This window comes from Hypanus sabinus, chromosome 16, assembly GCF_030144855.1.
Source record: "Hypanus sabinus isolate sHypSab1 chromosome 16, sHypSab1.hap1, whole genome shotgun sequence".
In the NCBI taxonomy this organism is placed as follows: domain Eukaryota; kingdom Metazoa; phylum Chordata; class Chondrichthyes; order Myliobatiformes; family Dasyatidae; genus Hypanus; species Hypanus sabinus.
In genome coordinates this window covers 33,617,169-33,632,645 of record NC_082721.1, presented here as the reverse complement: position 1 = coordinate 33,632,645, position 15,477 = coordinate 33,617,169, and the positions used below count along the sequence as shown (strand labels likewise).

The 15,477-nt window shown below is 42.5% G+C and overlaps 1 protein-coding gene across 1 annotated transcript in view; it reads right to left on the bottom strand.

The window, feature by feature from the left end:
• Window positions 1-14,805, bottom strand: part of grin3bb (glutamate receptor, ionotropic, N-methyl-D-aspartate 3Bb) — a 94,577-nt gene extending 79,772 nt beyond the window's left edge. The window contains exon 1 of the mRNA XM_059992410.1: window positions 14,377-14,805. Coding sequence (XP_059848393.1) covers window positions 14,377-14,805 — 429 coding nt within the window. The remainder of the gene's footprint in view (window positions 1-14,376) is intronic.
• Window positions 14,806-15,477: the final 672 nt, after the last annotated feature.

Here is a 15,477-nt window from a genome sequence, read left to right as displayed (position 1 = left end):
TGTGGACTTAAAACCTAATTCACTTACGGCAAACTTTGGGATTATTCCAAAGAAAGCAGGAAGTGTTCCTGCTTCCACTCAACATGTGATAGCCTTTTCAACTTTATTGGCCAGGAGAGCTATCTTGTTATACTGGAAAGTTTCTAATCCACCTACTGTTTTTTTTTACTCTCCTCCATTATGTCTTGTTTAAGCTTGGAGAAAATTAGAAGTCAGACATTCGATACATCTTTTAAATTTGAGCAAACCTGGCGACCTTTTATTCAATATTTTCATATGATCTAATTTTTTTCTACCTTTTTTTAGGTAAAAGATTTTTTAAAAATTTTTTAATATACTTTTATTTCTCTCTCCGCGAAGTTTCAGATCTGATCAGAAGGATGTTTTCTTTTTTCTTTTGTAATTTTATCCTCAAATGGACTACCCAGTCCTCTTTTTTTTTGTTTTAGGTTAGTTTAACGGTTTTTTTTCTCTTAATTATAAAAAACTTTCCAGTTTTTTCTTTTGTATGAATTGCCAAGAGGAGTTGTGGTTCTTTATATATAATAGTCCAATATAACACTCACATGACTTTGACAATATACATCCTTTTGATTGTTTTGTATGTTTATTGCATTATGTATTTGATATAACTTCTCCCCTGATTTGTATCTATTCATTTTTTTAAATCAATAAAAGAAAGAAAATGAAGATTCTTTAATCAATTCCACTTCATTGCTCAACACCTAATCCAGAATAGCTGATCCCCTAGTCGGCTCAACCATGAGCTGCTCTAAAAAGCCGTCTCATAGACATTCTGAAAAATCAGCAACCTGATTTTCCCAATCTACTTGCATATTGAAACCCCCCATGACTATCATAACATTGCCCTTTTGGCATGCATTTTCTATCTCCCATTGTAATTTGTAGATCACAACTACTACTGTTTGGGGATCTGTATATAACTCCTACCAGGGTCTCTTTACCCTTGCAGTTTCATAGGTCTACCCACAACAATTCTATACCTTCTGACCTTGTGTCACCTCTTTCTAATGATTTGATTTAATTGTTTTACCAACAGAGCCATTCCTCCCCCTCTGCCTACCTTCCTGTCCTTTCAATACAATGTGTATCCTTGGACGTTAAGCTTCCAGCTATAATCTTCTTTCAGCCACGATTCAGTGATGCCCGCAATGTCATACAAGCTAATCTGTAACTGTGCTACGTTCATTTACCTTATTCCATATACTGCACACATTCAAATATAACACCTTCACTCCTGTATTCATTCTTTATGATTTTGTCTGTGTTTTACATTGCAACCATCCTGTTGACTGCAACCTTGCCCGTTCATCAGCCTCTCCTAGTTAGCAGTCTCACTACACACTGCGTCAGTTTGTAAACCACTACCTCATCCTCAGCACTACCACTCCAGAACCCATCCCCCTGTCAAATTAGTTTAAACCCTCCTGAACAGCTCTAGCAAATCTGCCTGCAAGGAATTTCGTACCCCTCGGGTTCGGGTGTGACCCATCCCTTTTGTACAGATCGTACCTTCTCCAGAAGAGATCCCAATGGTTCATAAACCTGAAACCCTGCCCCTGCACTAGTTGCCAAATCATCCTATTCTTGCCCTCGCAAGAAAGCACAGTCAACAAACCAGAGATTTCTACCCTGGAGGTCCTATTTTTCATCTTTCTACCTAACTCCATAAAATCTCTCTTCAGGACTTCCTCACCTTTCCTACCTACATCATTGGTGCCAATATGTACCAAGACTTCTGGCTGCTTACCCTCCCTCTTTAGAATGTCATGGACCTGATCCAAGACATCCCTGACCCTGGCACTTTGGAGACAACATAATATCCGGGTGTCTCTATCATGCCCACAGATCTAGTCTCTATTCCTCTGACTATGGAATCTCCTACCACCATTGTAGTCCTCTTCATATCCATTCCTTTCTGAGCCACAGGACCAGACTCAGTGCCAGAGAGCCGGTTGCTACATCTCCCCCTCCCCCCCCACCCCCAGTAGGTCGTCCGCCTCGACAGTATCCAAAGTGGTATACATATTATTGAGGGGAACCGCTACACGGGTCTTCTGCACTAAATGCCCATTTCCCTTTCATCTCCTGACAGTCGCACAGTTAACTGCCTCCTCCAACCTAGGGGTGATTACCTCCCTGTAACTCCTATGTATCATTTCCTCAGTCTCCCATATGAGCCAAAGGTCCTTGGATGTCTTTGCGATTCCTTGCTCTGATTGCTGGTGTGCAGATGCACCAAGGGTGTTGCCAATTTTTCCGACGAAACAAGATGGTTGTTACACAAGGATGGCGTTGCCCCTGAAATATTAAAATTCACAGCAAAGAACTTCAGTCACAAATCCACAATTGTACTCTCCACGTCTGGGAAGTGGAAGATTTGTAGGAGAACTTCAGAGATGCGTACTCCAGATATTATGGTAACTCCAGAAGTAAGTCTCTGCGATCTACCAACACCAGAGTTCTCCTCAACCACCTTCTCCCAGTAGCTAAAGATCTGAATTGTGTCCATCTAGAGCAAGAGTACCCATCCTGGGGTCCACAGACCCCTTGCTTAATGGTATTGGTCCATGGCACAAAAAAAGGTTAGGATCCCCAATCTACAGACAGAGTAGGCACCATCTTCACTGTGTGATAACTCCAAGAGTGGAGTGCTGGGAGAAACACCAGCCATGATAGTACAACCATCTTCAGACCTAATGGAGAACACTATACTGCAGCTTTACTCCAGAACCAATGTCATTGAGCCTTGGCGGCCAAGCTGCAATGAGCAGCCGATATTTGTAGTTTCACGCCTTCAGAGGTAAAGCTCCAATTCATCACTGACTCATGCAAAAGAGGCCATCAACAAGATAAACTAACCTACTCCTGCTGCATCACACTGCCACAATTCATGGAGAGACCCTGAAGAGTGAGGAGTTTCTTCAGGGCACAGGGAAACATCGACAATGAAATTCACCACTGGTTTCAATGCAACAGTACAACCTTTGGTGCCTCGAGGAAAGAACAAGACCTCAAACTCGGCACAAAGCTTATAGCGTACTGATCAGAAGAGATGCTCCCTCCCCTCCACCTGATCTCATATATTTCTGAGACCTGCACTACTTGCAGCAGTCACTTCAAGGTAGCAGCACAGCCTCTGTAAGATACTCCATATTCACTGGAAAAATCAGCAGCACAATATCAGTGTCATAGGCCAACATTCCCAATAGCGTGACCCTAGTTACAGTTAGTTATTTTGCTCAAGCTGTGTACTTTCATCCTCAATATCAAGCTCTCTAAGAAGGAAGTCCTGCCATGGGAAGAGACTAGCAGGCAAACAGGGGAAAAGACTCAAGGGTGCACGCAAAGACTTTTGCAGAAATGTAACCTTGCCATTGAGCCTTGGAGGTCCCTAGACTACAATTGCTCTAGGTGCAGAAGAAGCATTTGAAATGACTGAGAACTTTGAATCCATGCATCAGATTGCTAGGAAAAGCAGGCCACCTCACAAACTACCAACCGCCCATCCTGTCAGACACTCCTGCCCCATGTGTTTAAATGTCTGCAGTTCACACATTGGCCTCATTTACTACCTTAGAAACCAAAAACCTGGAATGGAAGTAAGTCATCCTCAATCCAGATAATTAACTAATAAAGAAGTAGAATATAGTAGAGATGATCGTTATCTTTTTTATCTCTTACATTGAAATGGCTTCAAGAAAAGAAGGTTAACAATGGAAATCTGAACCTAGTCATCCTATATGTCAGTCTCAGCTATCCAATATCTAAACTAGCCACAGTCACTATGTACAAAATTATATTGGATTCTCACCAGCCAGTTTGGCTTATTAAAGAAATCAGATTGTTTGATTAATGCATTAATTTGTAGGTCAGCTACTAGCTACCCAGGTATGGATAATCTTGGCACTGCTCTGCACTGGTAGTGTTGATAAGGTGAGATAGTTTAGCTCCAGATTTACCCCTGTGCACACTGAATAGTTCCCAGACCTGAGAAATCTTAGATGAAGGTAATTAATCTAATGGGAAAAGAGCTGTATTACGCATTAAGCTTCATAATTTTCCAAGAATCACTGGAGTCAAGAAGAGTCCCAGAGGACTGGAAGACTACAGAAGTGAGACGCCTGTTTATGAAGGAAAGGAGACAAAAGACAGGAAATTATATGCCAGTTAACCTGAACTCACTGATTGGTAAGGTTTTAGAGCCCATTATTAAGGATGAAATTTTGAAGTGCTTCGAAGTACATGATAAAATAGGATAATGTCAGTAAAGGGAGATGTTGCCTGACAAATGTTTTAGAATTCTTTAAAGAGGTAACTAGCAGCATTAGACAATGGAGACACAATAAATGTTATTTGCTTGGATTGTCAGAGAGCTCAAAAGGCCTTTGAGAAGATGCTGCGCATGAGGTTCCTAAACAAGATAAGAGCCCAGAGCCCATGGTATTAGAGGCAAGGTACTAGCACGGGTAGAAGTCTGGTTGACTGGAACAAGACACAGAGGGGTGGGGATAAAACAAACCCCTCCATGGGAATTCCCTAGTGGAGTTCCGCAGGGTTAGTGTTGGGACCACAGCTTTTCACTTTATATATATTAATGATCTGGGTGAAGAAACTGTTGGTATTCTGGCCAAGTCTGCAGACAATGCAAAGATAAGACAAGGGGAAGTAGTGTTGTGGAGGGAGCCAGGGGGTTTGGAGAGGGACGTGGACAGGTTGGGGAAGAAGGCAAAGAATGGGCAGATAGAATATAGCATAGGAAAGTGTCGGGTTAGGTGATTTTCCAAATGAGGAGTAAATTCAGAATTGGAGGGGAAAAGTGACTGGAGAGTCCTCATTCAAGATTTCCTTAAGGCTAGTTTGCAGGTATAGTAAAGAAGGCAAATGTAATGTTAACATTTATTTTGAGAGGATTAGAATATAAAAGAAAGGATAAGGCTTTATAAGGTAATGGTCAAATCATAACAATGGGAGCAAGTTTGGGCCTGGGGAGTGTCCAGAGGAGGTTCACAGGAATGATACTGGAAAGAAAGGATTAATATCTGAGGAGAAGGTGATGGAATTCAGGATAAGGTGGATCTCATTGAAACCTACCAAGTACAGAAGGACCTGGATAGAATGCTTCCATCAGTGTCAGAGCCTATGATCCGAGGACACAGCCTTAGTATAAACAACCATACTCTTAAAACTGAGGTGAGAAGGAACTTTTTTCAGCCAGATGGCAGTGAATCTGTGGAATTTATTTCTACGGGGGGCTGTGGAAGCATATCGTTGGGTGCATATGAGGCAGAGACTGACCTGGTTCTTGATTGGCAAAGGGGTGAAGGGAGGGGGTTAAAAAGTAGGGCTGAAAATAAACAGATCAGTTCTGATTAAATGACAGAGTAGACTTGAAAAGCATGGTCCTATATCTTCTGGTCTTACAATCTTATGCAAATGTCGGTGCTTGCTCTGTGGAGTTTGACATGATGATAGAATCTCACGGAGCACATATCTAATAGACAAGGAAGCTAAAATCACAGCCCCCTGCCCTTTACTAAGCTGCCACACGTCCATCGGAATAAGTAGAATTGAAAAGTGACACTGGCCTATAAAATGAGAAGCTTAAAGGAAAATAACATTCAATTATACAATTTTAGGCATCTAAATGTAATTATAAATTGGAATCATTCAAGGAAAGAAAATCTGATAGCTGGAAATACACTCCATGGCCACTTTGTCATGTGCCTCCTGTGCCAAATAAAGTGGCCACTGAGTGTACGCTCGTGGTCTTCTGATGCTGTAGCCCGTCCACTTCAAGGTTGGACATGTTGCGTGTCCAGAGATGCTCTTCTGCACACCACTGTTGTAACATGTGGTTATTTGATTACTGTCACTTCCCTGTCAGCTTGAACCAGTCTGCCCACTCTCCTCTGCCCTCTCTCAGTAACAAAGCATTTTCACCCACAGAGCTGCCAATCCCTGGATGTTTTTGTTTCTCACACTATTCTCTGAATGCTCTAGAGTCTATTGTGCATGAAAATCCCAGGAGATTAGCAGTTTCTGAGATGCCCTAACCATCCCGCCTAGCACCAACAATCATTCCACGGTCAAATTCACTTAGATCACACTTCTCCACTCTGATATTTGAACTGAACTGGCCATGTCAGCATACTTCTATGCGTTGAGTTGCTAGCACATGCTTGGCTGATTAGATATTTGTACTAATGAACAGGTGTACAGGTGGATACTGAGTGTCAAGGTAAATGCTTTAACTTATTTTGTACATTTTAACAATCTAACAATGAAATCCTGCTGCGGAAACATGTAGTAAACTAGTCTAGACCAAGGACATAAATTCTCTTTCTCCTAATATCACATACATAAACCAGTCGTCTGACTCAAAAACAACATCCATGACACTTAATTTCTTTTATTACATACAGAAAGTGATGGATGGGAATGAACCTTCTGTCCGAACCCCAGACAACCATACACATTATGATGTCTGTATCAATCTTAGTTGTGCAAATTACAGTCTCTGAATTAGAAAGACGAGGCGGGGAAAGGGTGGAAGAAAATACACTTTACACGTTGCTTGGATTATTTGCTTTTGCACTTAGTTCAAGCAATCAGTGCTACAGAATTCTAACAAATACAACATCTGGTCTGATAGTCAGAGACTGGTGACAAGGACATAAATTCCCTCAGATGTGACATCATCAGATAAACACAGTCCTCTCCAAGACCACAATATTTTTAAATGTATAATGAAAGTTGATTTTATATACTTTAATTGATCAGATTTGTTACCAAAATATGTTTCCCTCTTCTGCAGATGACTTATTCTCCCTTGTGCTTCGCTTCTTCTGGCACCCCATTCAAATAACCATTCTTCATGCGAGTCACAGTTGAACCATAAAGGGCATTGCATGAATCCCAGCCTGATTTGAAGTCATACATTCAACAAACACAATAATCCAGAGTAACATCCATCTAACAATGGCATTTTTAAGATGTGCCAATCTTCAGAGAGGAGGAAAAAGAGTTTAAAATCTTAAAAATATTCTTTAAACATAAACTTGGGTTATCTATACATGAAGGAAGAAACTTTTTAGGAAAGAGTAGACTATCAGGCAAAGTGAACTAATGTCATTTTAATATTTAATTTTATTTGATTTGGAACTCATTTAAATTGCATAGGGCTAATACGAAACAAATCTGGTTCTAATGTTTGAACGGATATTTGCTTTAGTATTTATGTGTCTTTCTGTGCCAAAATCTTCTACCCTTCAAAAGTACTTCATTTGCTATAAGGAGCTTTAGAACATCTAACATCATGAGAAACACCAGGCAAAAGTAGGTTTTATCTCTTTTTTTAAAAAAAAAGAACAGGGGTGCAGGCAATCTGCCATCCAATTTCAAAATGGACATTGAACCCATGAACACTACGTCTACTTTTTTTTTTACTTCTGTTTCTGTTCTACGTATTTATATACATATACCGTAATTCATTTAAAAATATATTTATCATGAATAAACTCTTCTTTGGCTTCCAGTCGGGTACAGGTATAAATTTTAACCAACGTTTCAAAGATAAACTCTATCATCTTCATCAGGGATTATGCCAGAGCATGTCTAATTTGGTGGTACTTATACCCCCCTTGTCTGTCCTTCCTGATTGGTTCCCCTCATCCAATCAGGTTTCTGCTGTCCCACCTTGTTTATAATCAAATTCCAGTTCCTACTTAGAGCAAGATCTTCGTCTTCAGCGGTAATCAACAGTAGCAGAACATTGCATTCACAATGGCCATAAGATTGACCTACAAAACTACTGTGCCACACCAATGGCTTTTGGGAGCACCCAGTGAAGAAAGTCATTGAAATAAAACTAGAAGAAAAGAATTTTAACAAAGACGAAGGTCTCTGTTGAAGCACTGGAATTTGATTGTAAACAAAGTGGGACAGCGGAAACTTGATTGGATGAGCACTAACCAATCAGGAGGGACGGATGGCAGGAGTATAAGTACCGCCGGACTGGACATGCCCTGGCATAATCCCTGATTAAGATGGCAGAGTTTGTTATTGAAATGTTGGTTAAAATTGATACCTGTACTTGGCTGGAAGCCTGAGAAGAGTTTATTCACCATTAACATCGACAAAGCACTAGTTCCTTATTTATTTCATGTATTTCATTGTACTGCTGCCACAAAGCTAACAAGTTTCATGACATATGTTGGTGATATTAAATCTCATTCTGATTCTGATCAGCCTGCTCTGGAGAGTGTGTTATTGAGGGAAATCTCTTTAGGGGATTGGGTACTTCCATTTCTTAGTGGCTTTATTATATTTCGGACTATTTTGAATGCTTTGTCTGAGCCTTGAAAAAAATTAACTTCTGTCCCTGGAGAATGGTGACAATGTGGAATTAATTTCAGCAGCAGTGAACTGAGCAGATACATTTCAGGAATCACCGGGTGACTACCCCAGGGAGAAGGGAAAAGTGGGTCAAACGTAGCTTTTGGTAAGTAAAGATGGGGTATGTTCCAACTGGGGTTCTCAGTGTCAGCAAGGCCAAAGTACTGAGTGTGGACTTCAGGAGGGGGAAGTTGGGAGAGCACACAGCACCCCCCACTGAGGAGTCAGTAATAGAAAGGGTGAGCAGCTTCAAGTTCCCGAGTGTCAGCTTCTCAGAGTGTCTATCTTGAACCCTACGTTGATGCAATCATGAAGAAGGCATGCCAGCAGCTCAGCAGTTTAAAGAGATCTGGTATATCCCCAAAGACTCTGCAAATTTCTGAAATGTATGATGGAGGGCATTCTCAATGGTTGCATCACAGCGTGGTACAGAACATCACAAAACTTTGCAGAGGTACATTCAGCCAGCTCCATCATGGGCACAACCATCTCCACCATCAAGAATATCTTCAAGAGGCAATGCCTCAAAAAGATGGCATCCAGAACTAAGGACCCTCACCATATAGGGTGTGACCTTTCTCATTACTGACCTCAAGGGAGATGGTACAGGAACCTGAAGACCTAAACAGTGATTTGCAAACAGCTTCTTTCCTTCCACATGAACCCATAAACGCTACATTGTTATTCATTTTTCTTTTGCAATATTTATGTAGTGATTTATAGTAATTTGTATGTCTTTGCACTGTACTGCAACTACAAAACAAGAAATTTTACATCATATAAGTCAGTGATAATAAGCTTGATTCTGATTCAGAGGCAGATGATCCACCAGGCATTAAAATTTACAGTTCTGCTCCCAAAATGAAAAACTTGGCCAGCCTCGAGAAATTAAATGACATCCCTCAATGTACATAACGCTGTCATAATCAGAGTCACACACTGCAACCTTGCTGACTCCAGTGCCTCGTATCTCCCTTTCATATCATGATACCCTTTCCTTCACTCTTTACAGCATTATCCTCCCCCCAACCCATCCCCAAACGCTCACCCCTCCTTCACAGATGTCGCCTTGCTTTGAGGAATGTCCCAATTAGCCTGTCAATCAAGTTGACATTTGGATAGAAAATCCAATGAAAACATTAATAAACAGTTTTAGTGATTGCTGTGTTGTACTTCAAGGCTCTTTTATTCATTTACTACAACCCTGTCAAGTAATATAAAAGTAATTCTTTCACCAAAGAAAGATTTAAATTTGGACACAAGGTGGTTGAAGCAAGAAGTACATATACACCGGCAGCTGGACTCCGGGGCGGGAGGACTCGAGTTCAAATCCGGCCGGCTCACTTGCACGCTCTCCATCCGTGCCTGGGAGCAACTCAGATGCCCAAGACACGTCGGTGCAAAGAACTTGTCATAACGGAGCCCTGACGACTCCACCAGGAAGCGCACGCACACACACACACACACACACACACACACACACACACACACACACACAACATTGGACAAAAAAATGAGGCAGAAAAGAATAGAGGATCATATTGATAGATGTAGATAGGGAAATTCGGGAGGTGCATAAACAGGAGCATCAAACTGGCATGGACTAGTTGAGCCAAATGGCCTATTCTGCACCGGGTGTAATCCTTTGATTTTATCAGCATGGCATTTGAGAAAATCTGATTTCCCATCTGAGGTTCTTCTCTCAGCATTAGTAATAAGGCTTTTGACACCATAGATACAATTACACAATCGTTCAGAAAAGATTTGTTAGCCATCAGTTTCAATTTTAGAGAATGTGACGGGTCTCACTTCTGTTTAATCTTAGAGTCACAGAAAAGTACTGCACTGAAACAGGCCTTTCAGCCCATCTAGTCTGTGCCAAACTATTTAAACTGTCTACTCCCATCCACCTGCACTGGGACCATAGCCCTCCATACCCCTACTATCTACATACCTATCCAAACTTCTCTTAAATGTTGAAATTGAGCTCGTTCCACTCTCACAACTCTGAGTGAAGAAATTTCCCCTCATGTTCCCCCTAAAACCTTCACCTTTCACTTTTAACCCATGACCTGCAGTTGTAGCCCCTCAGTGGGAAAAATCCTGATTGTATTTACCCTATCCATACCCCTCATAATTTTGTACACCTCTGTTAAATCTCCTCTCAACCTTCTACGTTCAAAGGAATAAAGTCCTAACCTATTCAATCTCTCCTTATAACTCGGGTCATCCAGACCCAGCAACATCCTTGTAGCTTTTCTCTGTACTCTTTCAGCCTTATTTGCATCTTTCCTGTAGGTAGGTGACCAAAACTGCACACAATCCTCCAAATTAGGCCTCACCAATGTCTTACACAACTTCAACATACCATACTATCTTCTGTACTCAATACTTTGATTTGTGAAGCCCAATGTGCCAAAAGCTTCCTCTACAACCCTATCTGCCAGTGACACCACTTCCAAAGAATTATGGACCTGTATTCCCAGATCCCTTTGTTCTACCACACTCCTCAGTGCCCTGCTGCTCACCGTCCTGAATATTCATCCTACGCTCAACCAATTATATTGGCTCTCATTTCCAGTAGGTGCTATTAGATAGTAAATGGGATTGGGAATCCTGGCCAAGCTACTTCTTTCTGTTTTTTTCTGACAGTGCACCAGCACCATGTCTGATAAGCCAAACCCAATATGGACTTAATCTAAAATTTAACACAAGCTGTTGGAAGAAATCAGTGAGTCAGATTGCAGGTGATATATTTTTTTTATCCAGATCCCAGCTTCTGTAGTCTCCTGTGCCTCTGAAGATGGATCTGAAATTGTTCATTTACCAGCTGGTTTGCAGCGGCACAGAGCCTGCCAAAGTGAATGTTTACATAGGTCAATATACAACAGCTGGCTGCTGTTAGCCACAGTTAACAATCTTCATAAGGGACAACATAGTAAATGAGAATCTAATAAAATATCAAATTTTGCTGAGCATACAGAAACTAGAATTGATCATCATTTGATCAGGCATGGGCACTCTTTAAGGTGATTTTAATCTTTGCCACAAAGCCATTGAAAGCTTCACAGAAGCATTCAGAGCCAGGTTTAATCAGTATTACACAGAATCAATCAGGATCAGAGTGAGCAGGTTTATTCATGCCATTTGCTGTTCCCAGCTAGGGTAGTAGTGAAAAGATTACAATTGGCTTCAGTGCTCTCTAATCTTATTCACTGCTACTAAATGTTCCCCAGTAGAAGTTGTTTTGTGTAAGAGCGGGATCAAGATCACTATAAATAGATGAAATAGCATTGTCCAGGTATTCTTGATTTCCCTTTGATAATTCTATGTTAACTATGCATGACAGTCTTGTTATTTTCTGAATGCCCTGCTATTATTTTAAAATGAATTGCTGCATTTTGTCAGTGACAGGAGTTGGTCTTAATGTCCAAACAATGTTTTCTGTTGTGCTCCTAGTAATGGGTCACTCCTGGTTTTCTAGTCCTCTAGGATCACCCCAGAAACCAGGAACGCTGCTAGATCAAATCCACGTATGAAAATAAATGATAGTTTTGAATGCATACACTGTCAGAGCCCCGATGAGAAGGTATTAGCTGATGACCATTGCCCATGATCACAGGATGGTTTATTAAGTCACATTGCATCTGAATGGAGCAGTACAGAAATAAAACCAAATAGATTTGACCAGTGCATGGAGTGATTGCAGTGTGAGTTATAGTTCTGCTCCATTTTACACAACTGCAATGATGACACTGTCTGGCATTTCCCCAGGACTGCACCAGGAACCTAGCCAAAGGGCATTTTAATAATTAGCATGTGAAATACTGAAGTATAAAATACCTAAACTAAACACACAGTCATTTATCACTCACACTGTGCCATGTTACTGCTGCAATATTTTATCGCCTTAAAAGAAATCTAGTTAATTCCATGTGGTACCAACTAGCATGATTACTACTTGGTTAATCAAAGCTCACTCTAGTGACGTTTATTGATGCTACTATTTTAATGAAAAGCTATCCATTCATGGATTCAAAGCTGCTAACCAAATTTCACTGTGCCGGAGATGGGTAGGAGGTGTAAAATACATCGGGATTCCCACAATTAAGATGAGGACTCCTGCTGGGAAATGAGCTTTTCTGAGGGAAAAAGATCTGGATTATCTATGATGTCTCTAGTCAAAAAAGGCTACTGACACTCAGGGAAAGAGGCAGAGAAACTTGAGAAACTTAATCCCCTAGCTAAATACCTTTGGGATCTAGTTTCTAAAATTTTACTTTCAGGATCTGAGTCATTTCTGATGGCCCTCAGGGTAGTAGTGAGCCGTCTTCAAGTGTAGCCATCCCAGCAAGTGAGTTTAATAGCCTTCATGTCCTGTGCCTTCAGGGTGGGCAAGTGGCTCTAGGGCAGGGGTTCCCAACCTTTTTTATGCCATGGATTGGTGTTTGAACTTCCACTCAGTGGGGGTGACTGGGGCTTCAGATATCCGGAGATGCCGTGGTGTGTAGGCTCCATCTTTTGCAGCGATTGAACTAATCCCCACCACTATTCTATTATTCCAGTCTAGAGAGTTAGTTGATTCATACGTGAAGCTCACTCAGTCACTTTTTAACAGCATAATACTCAAGACCAGGGAATGAACAGTGGCAGCAAATCTGGTGGCTACTGTCACCCTGTCTCAAACTCTTACAGGCCCTTCAATAAATTCAAGGCTTTCCCGATATAAATACACGTTGGGCTGTACAATTGACCACTGAGTCTATCGAAGGGAGGTGCTGTATATTAAAAAATTAGGTCAAAAGTTATGCGAAGCAACAGTAATATACGGAGTGTGAAGTCTCTCCTGCGCGGCCAATAACAAAGGGGCTTTTCGCTTGGATCGCAAAGTAGCCGCGAGAGAATGAGGTCCTCCCTTCTCTCTCTTCCTCCCCATCGGGTTAAGTGGTATACCGCAATACCCTTTGCTGGGGACGTCAATCTAGTTTTCTCTCTATCAATTACGGAGCATCGGGAATCCAGACTAGAATTGTGAACATATCTCCATATATAAATCCCCTCGCCTCTCGTAGCCTTACGAAGAGTCTTGTCGGATTACTTTGGTTACTAATAAAATTACTGGAACATTGGTTAAGCGATGGAGTAAGTCATTTTAAGAGTAAGGAAAATATTTCAAAAATTCAATCACATCTCCAATGCTCAGGTAAACAGATCAACAAACGCAGTTTTCATTTACAAATACTGTGTTACCTTAAATCCACTACTGGCTTAAAATGTATCAGCGAAACCATCTATTATACCAGCCAATATGAAACTGTTTCATTTACTTAAAACTAATACGTGCTGTTCGCTCCTTACACCCCGCACCCACACATGTAGTAGGTTCCAGTCTAACCAGACCACGAACTGATTTACAGTAAACACGTAGGTGGAATTGGGCTCTCACGTTTAAATCACTCGTTGATTAAGATATAATTACCCAAAGTTAATTACTTGTAATTCTATTTGCAAACCGAAATGAGACAATGTCTTCTGGAAAGGTCTGAATTAAACTCAGCGAGCGAACCTCGGGAGTTCAACAGATCTCGATGTCCAGGGCAGACGACCCGATTCGTTATCTCCTAACATACTTTCACAGTAAAGGAAATGGTTATGCACGGCGAGTAAGTGGGTTGGTGAGTGGACTGAATAAAGGTATTTCAAAAGAAAGCTGTGTGAAATGTCACGATTTCCCGGGCGATGGAGGAGTGCGACACGCGAGCTTGTTTTTGCACAAAACTGGTACAGGCTCGACTGGGAAAGCCTCATCAACGCTATCGAAACCAGTTTGCTCCCCACCCTGCCCTGTAACCTCAACCGGACGTTGCACTTCTTAACACAATATAACTTAGATATTTCCACCCGGTCGATTAGGAAGCAAAGTGTGCGCGTGAAGTTGGGCAACTTCTCGCCACTTACCCCGGTCCTTAGCGTCTCTCCTTGCTCCATTATACTAATGAACGGGATGTCCAGGAAAGAAGATAAGAAGTCCATCTGAGTAAGTTGTTCCGTGGACTGCGGGAACGCCAGTACAGCCGTGACTCCCCGGACCACCACCGACTGGCAGATGGACTGCAGGAGCGACTGGGGATCGGGCTGCCACGCCTGGCCGTGGACCATCTCCAGGCTCAGGTTATAGGGCAGCAGGTTCCCCCTGAGCGCCGAGTCCGCAGCTTCCACCAGCGCCTGTTGAAGCTCAGCCTTCCGTGGAGTGGGCAAGACGGTTCCCAGGCGCACCGTGTGTCCGATCCGGCTAAGGATGTGGCAGGGTTCGGGGTGAGGGTGGCAGAGGCTCAGGAAGGCATGCAGGACCCCGAGCAGAGGCCACAGTCTGTCCCTGGTCTCCATGTCCAGTCCCCGTGCGAGGCGGTGAAGGGGATCCGAGAGCAGGAGGCGGACGGAGTGGGCAAGCTCCGGCTCACACCCAGACCAGTGCTGCGGCTTGAGATTGTCATTGGCTGATCAGTGGCGATTGAGTCCGGGCTTCAAACCTGCTGCGAGCGAGCGAGCTTTAAAGTTATGCGGTCACTGATGGCTTTGGAGGACGAGGAATGAATGGGGGGGGGGGGGGCAGAGAGAGGGTAAGAGAAAGAGAGGGGGGCGAGACAGACAAAGGGAAAGACAGTAACGCACAGGGGGAAAGCGATACAAAAACAAGTGTTTTGAAGATTAACTAAGTTGACAAAATTGAATACAAAATTGGAGAAGCCACTTAGATTCATGCAGTGAATTGAGAACAAGGCGAGGGATGTGATCCCGGAGAGCTGGGGACAGAGAAGCCGGGCTGCGGGTGGGTGGGATTAAAGGGGGAGTCCGCACGCCATACAGCCATTGGGGAGGCTGCCATTCTGCGGCGGTAGTGTTTGTTGTCGTGCTGCATTGATTCCTGGGGAGCAAACCCGGACCCCGAGAAGTGCGCTGGCTCTGCTTTGCTGAGCGACGTCGGGCGGGGGGTGGAGAGGAACAAGATGGGGGGGATCGAGAAAGGGAGGGACGGAGACTGAAGCTTCTCCTCCCCTC